General features: G+C 38.3%; 1 protein-coding gene across 1 annotated transcript in view; it reads right to left on the bottom strand.

The window, feature by feature from the left end:
* Positions 1–25,200, bottom strand: part of LOC104164142 (rab GTPase-activating protein 1-like) — a 57,008-nt gene that overhangs the window by 3,343 nt on the left and 28,465 nt on the right. The window contains exons 11-12 of the mRNA XM_009703379.1: positions 17,518–17,611; positions 12,576–12,726 (exon numbers count right to left, since the gene is read on the bottom strand). Coding sequence (XP_009701681.1) covers positions 12,576–12,726; positions 17,518–17,611 — 245 coding nt within the window. The remainder of the gene's footprint in view (positions 1–12,575; positions 12,727–17,517; positions 17,612–25,200) is intronic.

Genomic DNA, 25,200 nt, shown 5'->3' with positions numbered 1-25,200 from the left:
CAGATCCTTCAGAGAATTATGACTAGAAACAGTGACTTACACTGGAAATATTTGCACTGGAACCATGTACATAGCATGTGCTAGCAACCCAGTGTAAGCTAATATTTTAACACAGTGTGTGCCTTGTATTTTGTCTTCACTGCAGTTAATCAAGTTAATCCTCCCAGCGTTACTCCTAACTCTTTTCTGACCCATATGAAAAGTCTCTCAGCCCAGTCCACGAGAGCTTTCAGCATGCAGGAGTAGCGTGGCCAGGAATACAGATCAAAGTCAGGTTCCTCCTTCACTTGTACTAAAGGGAAAAGAATCAGATTAACTCATTATCGCAGCACAAAAATCAAAAGATGTACTCGGGAAATTCAAACACCACACAAGGCAGTGCAGCAAGGATAACACAGACAAATTTAAGTGTATTTTTGTAGTTTTGCTTCCCCAGCCTCCGTATTAATCCTTGAGGCTAGAAACACAGTTAACTCATTCCCTCTTAAGCATCATGTGAAGCCACAGGTATTTCTAGAGATGCAAATACTGTAGGAAAATATGTTAACTGATGAATCCGTGACAAAGTCAACAGCTTCTGCAAAGGAAACGCCATGTACAACAGTCACTATACATAAATTTTCATCAGTCAAGACAGATCTTAAGACATATGAATATCACGGCTTTAAATCAACGTTTTAGAAGTATTCTGTCAAATGCTTAGGCTAAAGGAGGCAGGCTGCATATTTTCAAGGTTTGTTGCTGACTCAACCAGCTACCGAAGACAAACGACATGCTGGTCTGAGCTTTCTATGAAATTAGTTTCCTTGTTGTATAATATTCTAAACTTAATCAAGTGCATGGTTGCCTGAAATGTAAGTCTTCGAGCTCAAAGAAAATGTGCAGCAGTCCAAATACCACTCCACTTAACTGACAGCTATGTAAATCCATTGCGTGCATTCAGCATCCGGGGGTCACACTTCTTATTATATCAGCTATAGCCATTCTGCACTGAATATACATACAAACAGATATATATAAAAGCATCCCAAAAGAATATTTATTCTAAGATTTGCAGGGACATTTTATCCTAACGTGTGTTTCTATATTTTCAATTTTCCATTAAAGAAGAATTTGAGAGCAAGCATTTTCACAGAAAGGTGAAGGAAATCCTGGAAAGCGTGACAACAAAGACCAAAAGTGCTTTCTGAAATTACATTTACAAATTCATGAAAGAAAAGTGGCATTGTTCCAAAAGGTACCTCTAATTCCTTTGCCATGTAGGTAACAAGAAGCTTACTTTGTCAGGCTGCAATGTTACATTCAGCTAACTAAGGCTCTCTGAAGGCTGCCTCTAAACTGGCCCCAGCTGGCCCTCCTGCCCTGCCCCAGCTATATGCCCTCGTCTCACCCCTTACCACCACAGCGCTAACAGAGAAATGAGGGCAAGGAAGTTTTCTAAATAAAAATCTACAAATTACTATGATGTATCAGCCTTGGAATCGCTAGATAGAGCATAAAGAAAAGACGGAACACGCAGGAAAATAAACCTCTTCTGGCAAGCATGCAGCCTGGATAAGGCACAGCCTGAAACTGAACCCCTCCCATACGACGATTTAGTTTTTAGATTCAGGCTGTGTATTGTACTACCTAGCCACAAAAACGCTGTATTTTGAAACTGGATTGCTTTTGAGACAAACCAGCCATACGAAGACGGCTTTGTCACAGGCAGCATATGATTAAAATACATGACGCTCCCCATCATCAATATTCAGCTGTCAGTTTAAAAAACAACTGATGAAAATTCACAAGAAAAAAAAAAATTCTTAGCTGCCAAAATATTTGGGTATGTCCACAGGAACCGACATAAAAGATTATTAGAAAGAATATATGCACTAGCAGGCTGCAATTGATCTTTTGGCTAGTTTACCTCAGCAGCTGCAAACTTGCTTGCTGATAGGGGAAATTACTCTTAATTGGTATAAGCACACTCATCACTACAAAGGGGAAAAAAAAAAATGTTTCACAGATACAGGCTGTAAAGAAGATCTACAGGTCTCTCATCTCTTCTGAAGTCATTACTGTAAAACGTACTCAATAGTAGCTCAGCCCCTAGGAAGAGTTTCCTAAAGAACATACAAATAATGCTGTCATTTGGGGTTTTATCATAAAGAAGTCACACATAAATTAAAGTGAGTATCAGACTTCACCCCTATATTAAATTCCAGTTTGAATTGAAGTGATGTATTCATCACTTATGTGTGCTTTCATTTTTCTACACATGCAGCTCAAGCCTTTCTGGGTTTTGTTACTATTTCAGTTATTGTGAATTGCCCATTGCTACCTGCACACTGCCATGGCAAAACAAGCTTTAATAAAATGTAGACCACCAGTACTGTTGTCAACCACGGCATTTTAAGAGACTTTAAACCCCAACTATGATTCTTTGGAGAAATTAAAAAAGCTAGATATAAAGTATACTTTCAGATCCTTTGATTCCCAGTTTTCCTCTCTAAGCATTTAGAGCTCACTGTTTAATTTTTATAGCCTCAATCATTAACATATTGAAACCAGCTATTAACAGTCAGGAAAAGTTGGTTTGCTCTCTTAAATAAACGTATTTAAGATTTCTGAAACATTACCTTTCATGAGATAGTCACAGGAAATACTGTTTGTTTTGAAAACTGACTTCTTCATCTTTTTCCCCTGTAAGCAAGCACAGGACCTCAGATAGGGCTTTTCGAGAAAGCAGTTCCTGATGGTTTGAAACAACCTTTCCAAATCACACAACAGAACCTACAAGGAAGTAGCCCTCAGGTTTAAATTCAGACACAAATCATTCCAAATACAGTTACAGCTAGTAATTCAGATTTTCAAGAGACACAGTTGGTTTTAGGTAGAGTCACTGCATCCGCATACACCAGCCACTCACACGTGCCAACATGGAAGTTCAGCAACCCAGCCACACACAAATGCCCTTCTTATTTCAAAGTCAGACTTAGGCTGGCTTCAAATTCTTTTGAAGACTAATGTTACTGTTTATTTACATGTGCAACAACAGATGTCAATTAGCCTTACAAACAAGACATTTAAAATCCAATTACTCTGATTTTGAGTGCGGACTTCTGATTTCCAGAACGTGGATGCTATACGGATAATTCCTCTCATACTAACTGCTCCATTACAGTAAGGTACAGAACCCGATGCTTTGTCTCTTCCTCTCACCTTCAGCAGCTCCAGCCCCTGAGTAATGCAGCCTCCTGAATGCCAGTTATGCAACCTCTGTTTGAAAGCAGAGGCCGGTTAAGAAGTGAATTTTAGATGAAAGAGTAATACCACAAGAAGGTTCATTGTTTAAAGACAAATTATGGTCTCAGGAATTGCAGCTCTCTTGCAGCGGTCCACATACATAACACTCTGCTTCATCTAAGCGGTGCCCGATGCTGCAAGAGATGCATGCACGCAGAATGAATATGCATTACATAAAGACAGCACACGCTGCCGAGAACTTCCGAAACGATCCAGTTTAACTCAGTGGTGTAGAATACCATCGTTTCAAACATCTTCTTACTATAGCTGCTCTTTCAGCATCCACATCATTACTGCTACAGGAAAACTGAACACCTATTAACAAACCAATATACAAATTAAACTAGGATGCCTATTAATGTTTTATCTAGAAAGCAGTATCATGGAATTTAAAACGAGCTCTGAGGTGCTAAGCACTTACCAGAACTACCAGCTATTACCGCACACTCTACTCTAAAGAAACAGCGAGACACTGAGACATCCCCGCTCCATCCTACCTAACAAAACACTTTTTATCTGCATCGATATACATATATCCCGAGTCTAGGAGACTATCAATTTTAATATAAATTCTTCCAGTAACCATAATTTAAACCTATTCAGGCCATAATACTGAAATCACCCAAGGTTTTACCATTTCATTTGAAATGATGGGCAACTACGCTCCCCAGTTTTTGCAGATAACGGATTATAAATTCACACAAACAAAACAGAATGCGGTCTCCAAGAGGGCAAACGCAAATCTCATTTGCACTCTACACTTCACAACAAATGTGTCGATTTATGTGACTTTGAGAGCCGGTAGGTCATACAGCGCCTCAAGAGCCAGGAGTTGTACTGTGAGTGTCATTTCAGCGTTATCATAAGTGGTTATGTACAGAAAAGAAACTGCAGGAAAACTCTTTATGTGGTAGAACTTTTTATAATTTTATGCAGGCCTTGAAAAAAATATTATTGGCGTTATTCTCCACCTTAAATATCATGCATAAAAGTTAAAATTAAGATGACATAAAAATAAAAATTATTAATGGATGCTACTCCTTTTTTTCCCTGAAAAGAGCTGTCATTAAATTGAAGAATTTCTTTGAAGATGAAGACTGAGCATAAGATTTTCCCTTTTGTGCACACAAAATTGAAAGATTTTCTCCAGATGAGCTCTAAATGAATCAAAACTTGGCAAATTAAATTCACCTTAGGGACATTTTATTCCTGAGTTCGTAAGAGTAATACTAACATTTACTATGAAACTAGGTATCCCTGTACATTCATAATAAACTAAACCTTTTATCTGAAGTCTGAATTTAAATGAAGCTATTGAAAGAATTAAAATTCTGTCAACTTCTGCTCTTCAGAGGCAGTATTTTTTACTAATTTCTAGTAAGTATTTTCAGTTCATATACACTTCATTTTTCCACAGTATGAAGCACCACTAAAATAATTCAAATAAGTAGAAGACTGTAACTGTCAGCACTAAAAGCTCAACTTATACCAAAAATGAGGCATCTTATCAATCCAACCAGCAGACAACCTGATCTTTCTCCACAAACCACATTAAATTATAAAAATATCAAGAATCTACTTGCCATGAAACGAACAATCTCCGTTTAAGAGAAGAGTTAAGTAACAGTCATCCTGTCCTTACCCTTTCAGAAAAGGTGCAGAAAAGTAAAACTTAGGGAACTGCCTATAGATACTGAATATAAAAGAAACATGATAGTGGAAAAGTTGCACATACATCTCGAAGTTATCAGTTCCTCTAGAATTATTTTGCTTAATATCCAAGTATCTAATTCAAAAAGCAGTAAACCAGGCATTAGTCATCTCGCTTTTTAGTCCATTGAAAAAAAACACAATTTCTTTATAATGGTAATTGATCCTTATATAATATGATCTTTTATAATTGATAAGCGCATAGCTATGCCATTCTTGATATCTCATCTCTCTACAAGTTAAGGGAGACCATTCCTAATTAGTAGAGGGAATAAATAAAGATGCAAAGAAAAAACTAGAACAACAAAAATATAAGAGATCAGCATTTCTGAAACTTTTTAACTTTTATTGCTGGGAAATCTGTTCAGTGCAAAAAGACAGGCGTGCTGCGTTTCAAATATTTGTAATCACAAATTGGGCAAGGTATCATCTTCAAAGATTTCGAGATGTTGCCCTGCAAAAATGGGGACCTTTATCATTTTCCTTAGGTTATTTGCCATAAGCACACATGTCAAAAGAAAAGATGGTAGTCGTACGGGTTTTGGCTGAAGTCCAGGACAGTAGTCTATTTGGAAATATGAGAATGCTACACTGCATAGACATATTTCAAAAAATTGCTGCAAGAAGAAACCAACATGTTACATACTACTCTTGATGCCCTTGCATCTGTGACCAGAGCTCCGATGAAACGGGTCACTCGCCGCTGAGCAGAGAACATACAAGTTACTCCTAGCTATGTAGAAGCATAAAACTCCCCCGTTTTCAGTTAGGACAAACAGATGCAGCATTCTGAAGAGAAATATTTGCTACAAAAATACTCTAATGTTTCAGTCCATTAACCAACCTGCTGTGGCAGCTGGTGAACAGTCATCTTTTTAATTAGACACCCTTACTGATTAATTAGTCTCAGAACACTGAGCAGTGGAACCCTGCACGATGCCATTGGGAGAAAAATTCTCCTCTTCCTAATGCTAACTTGACATCCTTTGGTATTGCTGCAAATAACAAGCTTGATTCATTTTCTACTTGAACTAAAATAGCCTTCCTGTGTAAGTAATTCTCTCAATCCACAGCTAAACTGTTTCAACCCAATTGTTTCACACAAATAAAAACAAAAAAAACCTCAAAACCCACAAAAGAACACAAACATGGTGTCAATGCACCAGTTTCAAAGTCAACTGCATATTAATCCTATTTGCACAGACACAGTGGCTTATTTGTAATCTCCTCCACTTTCCATTTATTAACTAGGTGAGCAAACTAGCAATAAAAATAAAAAAATAAAAAAAGCCAAGTAAATATCAAGTATGAAACAAAGCAGCAAATACTTTTTCTCATTTGAACAGTTTTGGTAATTTCAAAGTTTAAAAAGGAAATACATTTCCACATTAGGTTTACATGAACGTTGGTCTTTACTTCAGTCCTTTGAGATCAGTTTGCAAATAGATGCACCAAGGAAAACAGATAATTAAAGTTAATTCAATGCATGGAAGACTGTGCTTAAGCAGATAATGAAACTTCAACAATGGTATTTGCTATTTTTAGCTATTCTACTTCTAACTTTTGATTTTGGACAAGAGACTACTACTACACTTTTGGGAGAAGAGATGATACAGACATCCCTTTGCAGGACTACTCATAGTCCTACCACTATGAAAAAGTTTCTGTCTCAGAAGGTGCTTATAATAATGAAATACAGCTGCTAAAGAATTCCAAAGATTTTTCTCTACTGTAGCTCTTCCTTTTCTGTAGAGCTTTGTAACAGAAGTGTTAAGATTGATCTGATGACCAGCCAGTTGGAGATCTGCAGCAAAGCAACAGCACATCACCTCTGCCAACAGGAAAGCAGGCTAGAAGCCACAAGCCTACCCGCAGCGAGGAAACGGAGACAAAGAGCAGTAATGTCGTCTAAGATTAACACAGGCGGAAGTCAGCAAGCTTCTGAGGGAAAAGACCACACCATGAGAATCGGTTGGCTCCTAAAGAGTACCAAAAACTTGTCAAAAAACACAGCTGTTGTCACGAACCAAGAGAAATCCAAGACATGTAGGGATGACTTTGTAGCCAGCATCCCGTGTCCTCCATGTCACAGGCAACTGATCCTGGCCAAGACAGCTGAACACATGCACTGTAGGGCTTGTGACTACACGGATACAAGAAAATGAATGCAAGTCATGTCTAACGTGTAATTCCATCAGGGTATGCAGACTGCTTCCATTTGCCATCATTTACTGTTCTTTTCAGCAAACAAGTGCTAATGTTTAGTCTTGTATCTGGGCCTGCAAAATTTCTTAACCTGAGGGGTCTCCAGAGATCTGAAACCTCAACTTTAGCGCTTTTCTTTTTGCTTTATAATGAGAGGATCTGTCTGGTAGGAATTGGAAATAGTAACGGTCCAAACAGAATGGATAAACTGCATCTAAACTGCTCTAAATTGATTAGATTTTGTCCAGCACAAAAAACATGTGCTCCGTCTTCTGTGGCAGTGGAATGTACTTTCATATAATTGGTCCCTACTGCCTGAGAATTATACCTCTCTGTGATTAGTGCCAATTTCAAATTATTATATTACTGAGATAATTTATTTTCATGATATGGCAGTATTTAATCCCCAAATCAATGCCCCTCTCATTTGCTTGAGACTTCAGAAGAATTCTTCGGATTTTTACTCTTCTGTAGAGTGGCTTGAAACATTATTGGCCCAGACGCAAACCACCATTACACAGTCAGCAGACAAAGTTATTTTTTGGCCAACTCTTCTGAACCCTGACCCTTTAGTTAGTTATTAGCTCTAACTGTTCTGGGCACATGCTCATATTGCCAAAGGAAATTATGACAATAAACAAATAACCTTATTTTTGGTTCTCTTACAAGTCATTAGGAAGGACAACCATTTAGTCTTTAAGACCTTTGACTCAAAGTCACCATCCATCTCAAAAATGGGCATTCACATTCATATGCAAACTTTCATTGCTTTTGAGTGACATAATACCACCAACATCTACTTTATCTGAAACCAGGTTTCTTTGTCTGATCATACTTTAAAAAAATAATAATAAATTTAAAAGAAGTTTTATTTCCTTAAACCAGAGCAGCAGCTCTGGAAAACCTGTAGTCAGCTTCAGAAAATGCAGTTACTAAAAAACTGAAGGGAAAAAAAAACAAAACAAACACTATGGAAAGGAGAAATGGTCCTGTTTTAGCCAAACCAGAACAACCATCTACAACAGAAAAGCAAAATAGTAATAGGCAGCATATGAGGTAACAAATAAAACATCTGTCCTAATTCAGAAGCAACAAGTGGTCTACAGTAAGTTGCTTTGTTACTGCCATCACGTGACAGCAGATTTCTAATGATTTACGGATCGACAGTGCCTGATACCTATTCTGAAAGGGACAGAGTGAGGCAAGGCGGAGCATCTTTACTGCTGAAGGTGATTACCAGTCACCTCAGCTGTAAACAGGGTAAACTGTGGCTTGCCACTGGTCACCTGATCGGAGCTGAAAATATATCTCATCACGGAAAAATTCATCTGAGTCTCTTGAGAGGAACCAGTGAAGCTGAACACGAAATAATGTCAAGTGGGCAGGGGAAAAAACTATCAATGAAGTGACCCTAGCTTGTGCATGTTTTTCTACATATATTCTTTTAACAAATAGATCTGACATGCTTTTACAAAAGCTCTACATACAAGTACCAGTATTACTCCTTCATTATCATCACATAAGCAGATTTTTCTCACTCCGATTTGCCTTTGTCTTTTCCTTTAAATAAATAAATAAATACACATTTATCTCTGATGATGTATGTTTTATCTTCCCCTTCCTGCTATGTGCAGCAGGGTCAAACGCCTATGGCGGACATGCCAGAAAGGTAACTAAAGCAGATGTTGATTGTCATACAGTACAGATTTACATACATGTCAGAAACGAAGCAGCTGCCAAATCACAACTCCTACTCTCTAAAATTGTATGCAAGACCTACTATTGTGCTCCCGTCAAAATTTCTGAGAGGCTCACAGTAATCACCGAGCTGGAACTCGGCAGGAGACGCAAGATACAGCAGGATAGCGCTTGTCAGTACGAAAGTATTTGTGACAGCAGAAGTACCTCTTTCTCCCTTCCCTCCTGGAACTCCAGACTCACCTAGAGATGGGAAATGTATCAGCACGTGAACGCTCCGATATGGGAAAGGAAACACAGTTCACTAGATCATTGCTGACAGACTTCTGACCTCCAGTGCAGAGGACTAGAGGACATGCCTTTTGGAGAAAATGCGTACAGCATTGATTTTTCTAAAGACGACAGAAATTTTATTTTGCTTTCTGTGCTGAATTGAAACACTAAAACAAGCCCCAACTTACTCTCTGCTATCGAACACACTGAACAAAACACTCCGCTAACTGAAAAATACTGCAGCAGCTTAGATAGCTCTGCATACAGATGGATATATACAGTATAACATGCATTCCAGATCCGTTAAGTGATGTGAATAATAGCTGGCCAATCTAACATACTACTTCAGCACAAACTGCATGCAGCTGGAGTAGAACAACAAATGTGTCTGTACCACAGGCTCAAAAATAAATTTAAATGTTTAGAGTCTCCTATCAAGGAACACATTTTTGGCCTGCCAACAATACAATTCTCCTCCTCCACTAGCGAGCACAGGTTCACTAGGAGTTAACTAGCAACACTGTAGTAAAGTTCCAGTTTCTATCAGATTTCTCTCTGTTCCCCATAAGAGGTAGTCATAAATGAGGTACCGTATGTTCAATACTAGTAATTCCCGTTATCAGGTCCACCTTTTAAGCTATGAGAGTAAAATGCCAGTTTCCAAGATTTGTTCCTCAAGTTAGTCCTCTGAAGTTTTCTTTAGGAAAAAAATTCCTTTAGATCTCATAATCAAGAAAATCAAAGATGTCAAAGACACTGTTAAAGCCAAGCCTCATTCAAGAAAACTGCCTGGCATTCCTTACCTTACCAGTAAGTACTGGCTAACACCATATAAATTACGCCAGTACTCTGCAGCATTTTGCTCCAGCATTACACAGTTCAGCCATGTTATCTTGACCACTGGAGAAAAAACCCCAACTGCACCTATATAAACTTACTTTCTTACAAATCCCTGGGTGCAGAGATTCTTCTAAGGATTTCCCTTCTCACTGAGGTACTGCAATTGGCAATTTAGCCACAGGGTGCAGGTAAGGCTGGATGAGCAGAAAGGGGAAAGGGCTGGGATGTCGGGAAAGCAGGCTCTTAGGAAGGAGGTGTTGCAATGAGCTAGGAGATGGAGCAGTATGGGACAGGGTTCCACGCACATGAAATGTTCAAGGGAACCAGGCAGTAAGAGGGAGCTGTTTACGGGAGAGCGCTGTACCAGAGGCAGTTGTATGAGGAGGGAAGTAGGTAGTGGGCCAAGTTCACAGAAGTTACTACCCACCTCCTACTTCTTGTATCTCAGTATACTTCGTTCTCAGGACTGCAAGTGCAGAACACTGCCACCTCTAACCACCTAGAAATGTCTTACAGGAATGCACACGCTATCAGAATATACTACTAAAGTGGTCAGGACACCCACAAAAATATTCAGCTTCCAGAAGTGAGCCTAAACAAGAGAGAACCGTTCAGCAGAATGACCAGAGACAAAGAATCTGTGTAAACATATGCATAATCTAAAAGAATCAAGATGAAAGCTATGTATTTGATAAGAAGAATAAATAATTACAGAAAAAATAAAGTATATGTTGTTGGTATATTGGGATGGAAACACACAAACAATGCAGAAAAAAGAAATCAGTTCTGCTCTTTCATATGGGAGAAGCAAGCGAACAACCATTAATACCCAAATAACTGAAGTTTAACATGCATATTATTATTGACACACATAACACTACAACAAAGCTTTTAGTAGGAGTCGGAGAATAACATACACATGCCTCTCTTCCCCCCACCCCCAGCCACCCATAGCTTAATTTGCATTGCCAACACACCAAAACGAAACTGGAAGTAGTTGTTTTCATAGACATAAATATCAGATAATAATTCATTTAAAAAAATTAGCTGACAAGTTTTTCGGGAGTGCCCAATATTAACTATGCCTAAAAATGTGCCTTAGCTTTGGTTTGGCGTAGACTCTCCTGTTCACTTCTTTTCATGAATCCTTACATGCAATGTATGCCAAATGATGTGATCACCAGCAGTTATATACAGTCTGACTCTAGAAGAAATTTTGTGATTTCAGAATAAGTGATTGACTTCAGAAAAAAAAGAGGTTTGCATAAATGCTTCAGTTCTGAATAGGATTTGATTTTCTAATCTGTAACAGTATAATATTTCATATTAAATACTGTATGCAGTATCATCTTCTAAAATATACATCAGTGAAATATTTCCATCACAAAAAGGCCAAGTGTAGCAAGGTATTTGTAAGGCATGAGGCTCTAGCGTCAAGATAAGGCTTGCATTTTAGAAGTTTTCCATTCCCTCCTCCGCTGTGAAACAAACATCTTCCCCACTTTTAGAAAGCAAGAGCAGAATAATGGAGGTGGTTTTGATGCAACAGAGCTGACAGATGTCCTGTGAATGGTTTCTAAGGAAAATACAACCCAACTACAACGTCAAAAAGAAAAATTTACACTATCAAAACATCCTTCTTTATTAGTAAAGGAAAAAAGCCACTAGGACAACTCTTACTGTCCTCTGGGGGCACTTTTAAACTTTACAAACATAGCAGGTAGGTCAAATTAAGAAGGCAAACACCAAAAAGGTATGATGACATTATGAATGGAAACTTTTACTAAGGATGTCTACCCCAGAACTTTCGTATGGACAGATGAGTCATTCCCTAGACAACAAATCCAACACTTTCCAAGCGCAACATATAAAATTATTGTCATCCGTTTCTGCCACTATGACCGCTTTTTAAGACTGCTGTTTTTCTCAGAGTGCATAACTACCCTGCAGTGACAAGAATTTTAGAATCCCAAATGGTGAACTTACCTCCTGATGCTGCACAGTGTTTTTGCACTGATGACATTAGGATACAGAATGGGAAGAGATTCCCTAAAGGATTCTCCTCATACAGCAAGGAGACTGGTTTCCTGCTAGGTAAAAATGTTTTTAACTTCTTTTTTAAAATAAATAACAAAACAAGAAATACCCAACTTTGTGAGGTTTTGTTTGGTTTGGTTTTTTAAACTCAAAACCAGAAAATTAAGGCACGCAGAGAACAGAAACTGTTGGGAAAAAAAAGCGACAAATTGGAGTTTATAAAAAAAACAAAAACCAAACCACACACCTGAACAACAAGCTGATGTGCTTATTACCATCACAGCAAGCGAACAGAAAGCTAAATGTCAAACTTTACTACAGACATAGGTCAGCAATTCCTATTGTTAATGCCATTCAGCAGGTACCCATGGCAGGAGGTAAAGTCACCTCATCATAATTTCAGTTGCTTTAAACAAGTCAAACTCTTTCACGCTTTTGCTATTTTGCCACTGAATAAAACTGCTGCTCAGCAGAATTCATTTTAACCAAAGAAAAAAGAAAGGAAAAAAAAAAAAATCACTTACCATTGTGATGAGAACTCTATATTTATCCAGCATTGCCTGGTTGTCATGGCATCCTGCCAGCAACTGCCAAACCTCTGCCCTTAGTGCTTCTGGAACCCCACTTTTCACCAGGGTAGATAATCCATTTGGTCTCACAACAAGATTGTTGTGCCTGAGAAACAGACAATCATTTGCCTATTAGACTTCAACTACAGAGGTAGGAATCGAGATAAAGAAAAAAATATAAGAAGTTTTTAAACTTTGCAACATTATTCTGAAAAGCAGAGTTGGCAACTGCCAACACCACCAGTGGAAGAAAAGTTTATGCTAATTAGTATTTGTCAGAGGGAAAGCAAAAATTCTGCACGGATTTACAGTAAGAACCAGTGGCAAAATGTAGTGATTTCCAAATTCTCTAGGCGTAGAGAAATTAATGAAAATTAAAACAATAGACAATTGCAGAAATTGAACTAAACTGGCTAATGAAGAACAATTTGAATCGAAAGAGAAAACTATGCCATCTGTGCAGACAATTCAATTTAAATATTTGTTCAACATAAATGTTTAGCTTAGGTTAAGAAAAGGAAATTAAAAATAACCTAAGCTGTACAGAGAAATAAATTTTGGAAAACAAATAAAAGCCATTTTTAATAGTACTAGCATGAAGTTCCAGTTTTACACTTCAAGCCAAGAGTATGTTGCAAGTCCCACAGAGCAGTTAACACTTGCACATACCTTCGTAAAATCCCACTGTTCCAAATAAATCTGCTTAGTAGTGTGAGCTGGTGTTTTACTGTTTGTACGCACACCAAGAAGGAAAACAACTGCAGGATGACTTTTGTTATTTTCCAGCACCGCGTATTTAATCCTACAAAAGCTGGTATACAGAACTATGAAAAGGCCGTATTCAGACAAGATGAATACTAAAGATGTTTTTTTCAAAAATAATCCAGTGATTGAGCCCATACATTTGAGATAAAAAAAAATCACTGCGCATGCACAATATTGCAGAGCTTTCAGTCACAGATGTTTAAAAATCCTTTTTGAGACAACAGTATTTACTAATCTAGACTAAACCTCACTTTGACTTACTATGGCAATTTTCATAGCAATGCAGCAGGAAGACTGCATGCATTGACTCTTTATTTTTTCTAATGTAGGAATTGCTTTGCTCTGTTAGTGTTTTGATCATTGTTATGGTTTTCAACTCTACTGGTAGGAGAATAGTGAGAGTGGCAGTTTAGGCAAACGCTAGCAAGCTGCGATTAAATTAAATAACCTGCAATTTGACCCTCGATTTTAAGTAAATGTTTAGAGTACTCATTCTTTGAAACAGGTCATTAAGATGTGAACAGTTTACCACTACTGTTTAAGTTTAAAAGGTGCTCTAAATAAACTTTTTTCCTACACTGTGAGGATGATATCCCCATCTTTCCAAATGACTTGAGTATTAAAAAAAAGAGTGTGATTATATAATGCCCTTATTCTTTTAAACACAAAAATCATTTTGTAGTTACTTGTAGTGCAAGACAAGTAATCTCAATCTTTATCATTCAGTTAGCCAAATTAAAACCCGACTAGTCCCTTTTCTCTTTTTCAGTACATTTTGCCGCAAGTCACATTAGACTAATGGTCTTGTGATGGGAAAAAGCTAGAAAGACAAAACAGCATTCAGAGAAATATTAAAAGGACTAGACACTCTAAGCAGTTACAAAATCATGAAATGTACATTCAAGAATAAATAAATAAAATACACCAGAAACTTATAGCTCAAGTTGTGTGAAAATGAAGCATTCATAGCACACTTCGGATCAGTTTGGTTATTACATGGATTTGGTCATATATGTTACATGAGAGTCCCAGCAGGCCTTCTCTGAGGACTAGGCAAGCAGCTAAAATAAAACAAACAGTTGAAAAGGTACATTCCCGTAGAAACATAACAGGGAATTTGTCAGCAACCCCAAGAAAACAATACAAATAGCTTACGGCAACAACTGAGAGAGATGCACATTCCATGCTGTAATACCATCCTTACTACTGAACATATTCACAACTGAGAAATAAGCATGCTACAGTACACCAGATTTTACTGGATTTGTCATATATTTAGACAGTTTTATGGTAGAGGTATACTTTAGCAACATTAGTCCATGCAGTAAAGCATAATTCTGTAACTTTAATTGACAACTTCTCAGTTTCTGAATGTCTGTTTGGGAAACAGCTCGATCATTAATCATCCTTGCTCTGTATTCTACACTAATGAACAAATATGCATTTTTCCCTCCTTTGTGTACAGGCCCAGGCACCTTATATTCCTAGACATTTTCTGACACCTGTTTGGCCAGACTAACAGAAACAAGCATGAAATAAAAGCTTGTTTTAATTCTAGTCTTATCCTTTAGCCCGTGAGAAAAAAAAAAATGACTCATTCATGGATGCTGACATCTTTAATTTGTTACAAAGTGCTGTAATTCTCCTGCACAAAATTCAAAGACATATTTTTAAAACATCAGAGAGCAAGGATACAGAACAGCAATGCAGAGTATGCTACAACTTGACAAACAAATATTTCTGATCAGAGACTGCTATTGATCATTACTACTCTTTTTATAAAAAAAAGCACATCAGAAATAGTTAAGTACTCAGTTAAACTAGCTCAGCTTGCAAGAACAACTTTGATTCAGTAAATAGTAAAATAAATTACAAGATATTCCATTACTTTCCAACTGTTTATTTTATCTACTAGGTAAATTATCTTATTCTTATTCCTATTCCTGTTTACACGTTTGAAGAGGAGTCTTGGAGCAATGTTTCTGCTGAGTCAGTCTGTTAGGTTACAGTGACATTTTAATGAAATCACAAGAAGCAACTAAAGTGCAAGAAATTTTTCATCTAAGAGACAAATCAGCACACCAGTTCTCCAAGTGGAAATGTTAATTTTTGTTTATTTACTTTTTTTACAAGCGCACAGATATTCCACTAGCATATGCTGCAGTTTCCAATACACTAGAAGATTTTCTTTCAATCTATTTTTAGTTTTCAAATTGTTAACATTTTTCATCTGTTACTCTTTCCAAGTTTTGTTCTTAAAATGTAACATAACACTATTCAAGAATTCAAGTATTTTGTACCCTTGAATTTATCTCAAGAGGTAACATTGCTTGAGACACTGCGAAAGAAAATGTTTGCTACTGCCAGTCTTCAAGCTGGCTGGGATCTCCCATTTCTCATCCTAATTTTAACTCATTTTAACTAAGGTGTTTAACTACTAAGTGATTCTCTGAGTTAAGTGTGTAAGTTATGTTAGGACTTTAAAATAGTTTACTTCAAAAGTCTTAAACGTTTTGTCTCACTGAATAGTACACTCGAGTAACTTGAAGAAACAGCTGGTTATGTGACACTTGAGAGAATGAGCTGTAAGTGGTTCTTTACTTCAGCATGCTTATCCACAGGAGTCCAGATATTTATCAAGGGCAAAAGTTAAAACTAAAAGAATCAACTGATAGATGATTTTTTTTTAAAAAAAAATATATTAAAAAGCATCATCTTCCAATGCAAATTCAATGCAGATCGAAACAAACCTGCCACAGAGTTCTTTAAGGACTCAGGATGGTCTTCCTCATTGGCCTTGGGGTGCTAGATATAAAATTGCAAACAATTTATAACTCGCTCTTGGGGTGTCCTTTAGAACTGCCTTTAAAGTTCTAAACACCTCCAGAGTGGATCTGTTTACAGCCTTTGCAGGTGAGGAAAACATACTTGTCTATAGGGATCAACTGACTGCGTCACTTTTCCTTAGGGTTCTCTCAAGCATTTGGAGGGTCCATAGCCAGAATATTTGTACAATCATTCCATTAAATATTTGTGCTTCCCCAAAAAGATCTTTCATTAAGGCCAGAAACTTGGATGACAAAATAGTTAAAAACAATCAGGAGAGAAGGGTTCTGGAGAGAAGGGTGCCGTTAAGTTCAATAACATCTTGTGATGTCTCATTTAGTAACCTTTGCATGAGATCTCCATTAAAGATGAGGTCAGTAGCAGGAGGCTGTGTTTTTCCAAAGCTACAAAGTGGCCAAGTAAAGGGGGGAATTGCCTGAATCAATCCTGGAAACGTTTTTCAGCTCTCTTTTTGGAGTTAGGAAAAGGAAACTTTGCCAATTCCAGATTAAGGGCCTCTGATTATTTTTGTCTCAGGCAGCAAGAGCTATTACTTACAAAGGGAAAACCAAATCAGTGGTTCTGGCATTTGCTAATAGTACAAGGTCTCTCAGAGGTAGCAAATACACAGACTTTTTCCTCTCTTGGCAAAGTATACGCTGCTACTGAAGCACTTAATTAAACCACAGAAATAACACTGTTGAGAACATACTCTAGGCTTACAAATACTCTTCATTTTACTCTCCAACAGAAACAGTTCCAATAAGGATCAGAGTCTTTCTAGAAATTCTTTTCAAGTGCTTACATGTAGCACAAGTTAAAAAAAAATAAGAAAAGAAAGACTGCTTCTAAACAAACCAATCAATTAAATGTACATCACCTGCACAAATGGCTTAGATGGGACAGATTGGAGTTGCCCGGTCTTTTCTATCCTAGCACTAAGAGGCACTGAGTTTCACAACAACTTAACACCCGACCCCAAGGAACACAGGCTCTGCAGAAGGTTCTGCGTTTGAAGACTCACCCCTGCAGTGTGAGCATACATGGATGTATTCTCAAATGAATGAAACAAGACTTTCGGAGATGCTGTGGGAGAGATATGTCAAATAACTGCAAGTTAAAATAAGAGGATTTACCAGTCCCTTTTAAACTAGGTTTACAAAACATAGCGAAGTGTGGTTTTTATTTCAGTTTTTAAACTGTGTAAGCGGAAGAATTTCAAACTTCCTGCTCGAGAGCATATAGTCTTATAAAACAAAGAAAAGGTTAGCATTTAAAAATCTAAATTTAAGAAATGAAGCATTACCATCTCCCCAGTAATTCTCCCCAGGAATACAAAATCTTCTCAGGACAATCCTTTGACACATCACCAGTGCCACTGGAGTCCTCATTATCACTCTCTGAAAAAAAAAAACAAAAACAAAAACAAAAAACCAAACACAAACAACAAAACCAAAGACAAAACAAGAAAACAAAAGCATGCACAGATTTACCAAAGAGAAGAGACATTAAAGATGCATACATATAGGTCTCAGACAAATTGCTCTCACATATCACTTTTAAAACCACAAAAAGACATAGAAAATATTCGTGGAACCGTAAAGAATGTTGAGCCCACCTGACAAAACAAGTGTATTAATAAAGTTACCATAAAGTTTAAAAGAACAAGGCTAGGGCATAATTCACAGCGCTGTTACAGGAAAAAGGGCTGGGATCTAGAAAAGCATTATGTGAGAAAAGAGTCAAGGCTGTCAACTACGCATTTAATGAAATTTCACAATCGAGTATTATCTAAAATTCACCTTGACTCCAGACTTCACATAAAGAGAATTCTCTTTTAAAGCACAGCAGATAACGCAACTTCATTACACTGCATTGCTTTGGGGCCACTCTGCTCTCACGTGGTACTCTGATCTCAAGAAGTCTACTCAGAGCCACAAATTTATTTTTCTTTTACTGAAACAAGTTCATGGACGCAAAACCAGCAAAAACACCACTGTGACATTAAGGGTCATATTGCATGGAACAGAAAAGAATGCTTCAAATGGAAAAGAAACCTTGTAAGTATTAAGAATAAAACACTTACGGAGGGATATATGTCATTATACGACTAATATACAAAACCAGAAGGGATAATGCAAGCCTGGGACAAAGTGCTCCAATAATCATCCAACCCAAGTAACCATGCCGTCTCCAAGCGTCCTATGGGTCTATGCAGCTGCCCACAGTATGTTGAACAGTCTAACTCTTTAGAGCAGCTCCTCAGGTGAACATGGTTTTGCTATTTGGACTTTTCCCAGTTTTATTTGAATAAAATACTGCTAAAAATTAAACATGAGTACAATTTCCACAACACCAAACATTGACAGGGCTCCAATTCTCAACATCTTCACTATGAAACACAACCTAAAAAGTGACACTGCAACAGCCCCATTATCCTCAGAGGTCTCTGAAGCTGTGGGCAGTTTAGATGTTAGAGGGTCTCCACGGCTGCTCTTTCCTATGAAATGAGCTGTCTCAAGAAGCTAAAATAAAATGAAAAAGGAGGACCAAAGCTACATCTGCTCCCAAAATCCCTTAGGTACTCTCTTCGACACAGCTCTGTCACATCTGGTTGCTGACCTAATATCTTTAATTCCTCAGGTACATTAAACCCTTCACCTCCAACTTTATCTAGACCACAGCAGTAGTTCAGGTAGAGGAGAATCTTCAGTACTTGCACAATTATCCTCTTAAGTCTTCATCCTTAAATTATACATTTCTAATTTATAGTCTCAGCGATTGTCAAATGCAAGTAATTAATAAAAATATCATCAGTGCTTGAATTTGACAATGAACTGTGAGGACAAAGATAGCACATACTGTATTTCAAGGACAATTAACAGCAAAAATGCTGTCTGAGAGAAGAAGAGAAGCATATCAGAAATCCCTTTGTATTTCAAGTTGAACATTAGATTAGTAAAACACTTTAGCTTGGAACTGGTTTGTACAGCTTTGCAGGCTCCAAAATACAAGACTAACCTGCATTTAAATACTTCCCCTTAGAATTAAAACAAACAAACAAAACCCACAAAAAACCCACCCAAACAAATGACAAAAAAACCCACCCACGCTCATCATAAATCTACAGGAAACTTGATTTTAAGGTTTCCCAATCTTTTGCAAACATTCAGTAGATTTAAAGATGGAAATATGAAGATCTAACCCCCCCCAATTTATCATTTTAACTAAAATTCGATATCACTACAAAAGGTTTCCCAGTAACCAAAGGAACCCGTTAAGTTCCAGTGGAAGAAATGTATTTGAAGACTCAACTTTCCTTTCATTTTAAAATTACCAAAAATACTGTAAAGGCAAATCTCCTCACTTATCACCCAGGCCTGGTAATAACTAAAAAAAGTTAAGTTAAAGCAATTAAATGCATTACATTTTTCAAATTTTCTCCTCTCCTGATTTGCCTAACCAGATCAAAGAAATCAATTATAAATGCAGCCCTTCTACTTCCCATGGAAACAAGGAAAAAAAATCTTGAGGAAATCTTCTCTAGACTGAGTCCACCGGCCATTCAGAGACATAAGGTACGCATTAATGATACTGGTACATATTATTAAGAATCTCAAACCTGGCTCACACCAGAAATTTATCATAAACCACAATTTCAGAAAGGTTTCACACGTTCAAGGTAAAGGAAGGCAATTTGGCGCAAAATTCTGAAAGGGGAGATTTCAATTACTTTGGAGAGACTGAAGAACTACTGTGTATGTCTACAAGAGCTACTGATGAAAATATATACACACAAATCTTGCAGCCTGAAACAAAATCTGATAAAGGTGAAAAAAAATCCCCAGCTGGACCAGAACGTTTAAAAATGGAGCTACACCAAATACTTTCAGGAACAAAGCACATTAGTTGTTATCTGATCCAAACCTGAGCTCGCCAAGGAATACTAGCATCAGACAAAAGAAACAAACCCCTTCTTTTCTCACTACGCTGGTATTCTATGCAAAATTCTTCGAAGTTCTTAAGGGGATCAGTGTTACATAGCAGACATACTCCAGCAAGATCTATCACAAAGCTACAGTGTTTCAGCCCTGAAAATTCTTTCATCTGGAAGGCTTAACAGTGTTTCGAATGCATTATTCAGTTATATGTCACAAAATCACAGGTCTTAATTAGAAATGCCATATGCTCCCTTTCAAAAGACACTAACGTCAAACTTCAAAATAGAACAGGGCAAAGGAGAGAGAATAAACAGCTTTAAAAATCTCTACTTTGTTTCAACTCTGAAGACTATTTACATATTCCAACCTGTGTAAGCACTTAGGTATAAATTAAGGGAAAAAAAAGATAAAAAAGAGGCCGTGGGAGGGATATTTAACTGTAGATGTTCTTCTCTGAGGTGTACTTTTATACACTTTTTTCCACATTCTATACCCATTCTATGCCCAGATAACACAGGGATGTGTTAGCTACTGCTCAGCAGTGCTTACAGAGCATCGAGGCCTTTTCTGCTCCTCACCCCACCCCACCAGTGAGTAGGCTGGGGGGGCACAAGGACTTGGGAGGGGACACAGCCAGGACAGCTGACCCCAGTGACGCAAGGGATATCCCAGACCATATGACATCATGCTCAGCACAGAAAGCTGGGGGAAGAAGGAGGAAGGGTGGGACATTCGGAGCTATGGCATTTGTCTTCCCAAGTCACCGTTACGCAGGATGGAGCCCTGCGTACCTGGAGATGGCTGAACACCCGCCTGCCCATGGGAAGTACTAAATGAATTCCTTGTTTGCTTTGCTTGCATGGGCGGCTTTTGCTTTCCCTATTAAACTGTCTTTATCTCAACCCATGGGTTTTCTTGCTTTGATTCTTCGGATTCTCTTCCACTGGGGGGGGAGTGAGTGAGTGGCTGTGTGGGGCTTAGTTGCTGGCTGGGGTTAAATAGTGACAGGAGGGTAGTCTTGAACACCTTCAAGAAAGAAGACTGCAGAATCTCTCTGGAAAACCTGTTCCACTACTTGACCATGCTCATGGTTTAAAAACAAACCAACCAACACACCAAAACCATCCTTTTACCTAAACAGAATTTCCCAGGTTCCAGCTTTTGTCTGGTGTCTGTTGCCTCTCAGCCTGTTATTGTGCACCTCTGAGAAAAGTCTGGCTCCATCTTGTCCAAGTCTTCCGATGCAGTAGTTGTGAACAGCAGTAACATTCTCCTCTGCGCATTTTCTTCTCTGGCTTGAACCAAACCCAGTTCCCTTAACCCCTCATTGTACACCACGTGCTGCTGTCATCTGACCAGCTCGGTGGCCTTCACTGGACTTGCTGCGGTGTGTCAGGGTCTGTCTTGTACTGGGGAACCCCAAACTGGACACAGCACCCAACTGCAGTCTCCCAGGTGCTGAACAGAGAGGGTGGATCACTTCCCTGGGAGAAGGAGGAAAGGTCATCTTTGCTGTAATGACTGTGGCTCAGTTTCAGATTTTTGCCGGCTGGGATCTCCAGGTACTTTTCTGCAAAAGTCGCTTTGTATCTGGTTAGTGTCCAGCCCGTCTTGTCACACGGGGTTGTTCTGTCACGAATATAGGGCTTCATGAGGTTCTGCCGGTGCATTTCTCCCGCCTGTCCAGGTCCCTCTGGGTAAGAGCCCTGCGGTCTTGTACTGGGGAACCCCAAACTGGACACAGCACCCAACTGCAGTCTCCCAGGTGCTGAACAGAGAGGGTGGATCACTTCCCTGGGAGAAGGAGGAAAGGTCATCTTTGCTGTAACGACTGTGGCTCAGTTTCGGATTTTTGCCGGCTGGGATCTCCAGGTACTTTTCTGCAAAAGTCGCTTTGTATCTGGTTAGTGTCCAACCCGTCTTGTCACACGAGGTTGTTCTGTCACGAATATAGGGCTTGGCGCTTGCCTTTGTTGAACTTCATGAGGTTCTGCCGGTGCATTTCTCCTGCCTGTCCAGGTCCCTCTGGGTAAGAGCCCTGCGCTCCAGCATATCGACCACTCCACCCAATTTGCTGTTGTCCACAAACCTGCTGAGGGTGCACTCGGTCCCATCATGCAGGTGACTAATAAAGACATTTAACAGCACTGATCCTAACACTGATCCCCGAAAAATACTTGCTGGCTGCCACCTGGACTTTGCACCATTGATTGATTCTTTCATCCCAGCAATCCAGCCAACCTTTCAACACATTATTTTTCACTTACTCAGTCTCTATCTCATTGTCTTAATGATAAGGACACTATGGGACATGGCGTTGGGATTCCCTGCTAAAATCAAGGCATACAGCATCCACCGCCCATCCCTTGCCCACAGCACTGGTCACCTTGTCACAGAAAGTAACAAGGTTGGCCACAACAATTTACCCTTCATAAATCTATACTGGCTGTTCCCAATGACCTTGTTTGTCCTTCACATGTTTAGAAACTATTTTCGGGAGTATTTGCTCCATAGCCTGTCTGACGGACTAAGGTTAGATTGACCTGGGACTTCCTCTGGCCCAATGACATTTGCTTTTCTTCTTTTGGATATTTGCCATTTGCATGAGATAAATATGGAAGCCTGTACAGTTATTACTCAGGTTGGGGGAGGATCTCTTGCATATAGTCTGTTTTGTTAGTATACCTATAGACAAATATAAACATGTGTAAAAAGCGGTCCCTTTCAAAAATCTGTAGGGACATTCAAGAACAAACTAAAACAGAATGACTAACTGAAAAGACGACTGGCAGCCTACTGGATATACATAATTTTGTACCTACTCCATTTAGAAACACTCATTACGTAAATTATTCATTATATGAGCAGACTATTCAGAATAGGGCACAAAGAGTTGTATTTTAAGTAGCCCAGCACTAACATTTATTATGTACCAATACTCTATGGACTAGGCTCAATTATAACTTCCCCCCCGTCCTTTAAAAAATGGACTCGAACTTGCAGAAGTATGGCTGTTGGTATGAAAGACTTCTTAGCACTTTAGCAGCACCTTTAGCTAAATAAACCATGGTTCATTATTCTTGGTAACCAATAATTTGGAAAACGCTTCCCAAAGTGGCCCATCTTCCACATAGCAGAGGCACCTCTTTGGATTTAGTATGATCCAGAATAGCCTGAAAGGCTGTTTTTAGTGGAAAACAAATAAAACTTTCAGAATTACAACAATTGCCTTTGATATGAAATGGCAATAAGGTTATTTTGGGTTGGGGGGGGTGCATTTGAGTTTTTTGTTTGTTCATTTTTTATAATAAAGTATTTGTAACTGATGAAACCACAGAAGACCACTCCATGCAGGAGAAGAGCTATACACATTTGGAGCAGTGTAAAACCATGAGAGGCTTTAACTACCTCCCAAGATAACAGAGTGATTAAGAGCCTCATGAGACAGCTCCACTAGATTATCCAAGTTCTTACTTTTTAACTTGACTAAAGAGAACACAAGTGATGATACTACAGTTCCTTGCAGACATTTGCCTAACCTAACCCTGCAAACCTCCAGTGACCTCCCTAAGCAGTTCATTCCAAGGACTTCATTACTCTTACTCTATGGACTATATCTCTCAGTGCAAACCTAATTCTTTCTACTTGCAATTTATGCCCACTAACTTTTTCTCCTGAAAAATTTTAGCACATCTCACCTCCCAAAAAAACAAACAAAAAAACCCCAAAACAAACTGAACAAACAAAACCACCAAAAATCTTTGTCTTTATTCTTTCTTCTCCAAAAAACTTTGTTTCTTTCCTCAAAGGACACATTCTCCAGACTTCCACTTATTTCTGATTTTTTCCTCCAGGTAGTCTGTATTTTTTCTCGAGGAGAGGTGTTCAAACAAAATACTGAGACATCAAGTGTTCAAAACAGAAGAATTAGGCTCACAGTAACTTTATTATAAGCAAATACCCCACAGAAAAAGAAAAAAAAAAATCAAAACCCACTACACACAGAGACACAAAACCTTGGCCTCTTCTTCCCCCTCATTTATTTCGATAGCTCAAGGCTACTGAATACAGAACATGGAGCACCCTTAGAGGACAGCACTAGTATTCACAGCAGCACTAACAAGTTGAGAAAAGACTGTAACAAAATACTCACAAAAAAGTCAAACAGCACAGATGTTCCTCTCTCTGATCAGGTACTTAACAGACTTTTGAACAAAAGTAATCAACTATGTTTATTGGTTTTTTCCATTTTTGATTTGAGCAAGTAGATTCCAGTTAAGAACATTCACTCATGTCAACAACAATGGAGATATTAAGTATGCTTGAATGTTTTTAATCTTCCTGTTTTTACAGTGAAATAGGGGTGGGTTTTGTTTGGTTTGGGGTGGTGGGGTTTTTTTGAATCTTACTTTAAAAAATTCCCTTTAAACAATACTCCCTTCATCCACATTTAACACCAAACTATATAGCTACAAAGCTACTTTTGCAATAGATTCAGTTTTCATTAAAAGAAATCTACTAGGTCACCTGAAATATGACAATACCTTAGAAGTCAAACTCATTTATCAGTTAACAAAAAAGTCAAATAAGGTGGAAAACCATACCGTTGTTTCAGAGAGTTCAAGCATAAAATTAAATAAGTGAAGTACATCCTAAAATGAGTAGAAATGCATGAATATAGCAGATAAAAATGAACAGGTGGGATTTGAGCACTGATGTGAAGAAGAAAAAAGGATATTTAATGAGTTTTAATTGAGAAGCTGTTACAAGTGAAATAAAGAGTAGGTGGAACTGAAAAATAATATAGTTGGAGCAGCCTGAAGGAGAAGGAAATTAGGTCATGAAGATAGGTGGGAATAGAATTGGAATACCTCAAAAATGAAAAGTTTGATTTTTATGTAGGAGAAGAACAAAAATGAAGGGGGAGCTGAAGTTGGCAGCATATTATCAGGGCAACAAGATATAGACGTTACTGACATGGAATCATTCCATACATACTAGATAAAAGGGGATCGTGAGAAAGGCCACAAAAAAAGGCAAGTTTCCAT

The sequence above is a fragment of the Cariama cristata genome, unplaced genomic scaffold, assembly GCF_000690535.1.
Source record: "Cariama cristata isolate BGI_N322 unplaced genomic scaffold, ASM69053v1 scaffold9377, whole genome shotgun sequence".
Taxonomy (NCBI): Eukaryota; Metazoa; Chordata; class Aves; order Cariamiformes; family Cariamidae; genus Cariama; species Cariama cristata.
This window is presented reverse-complemented; position numbering and strand designations above follow the sequence as displayed.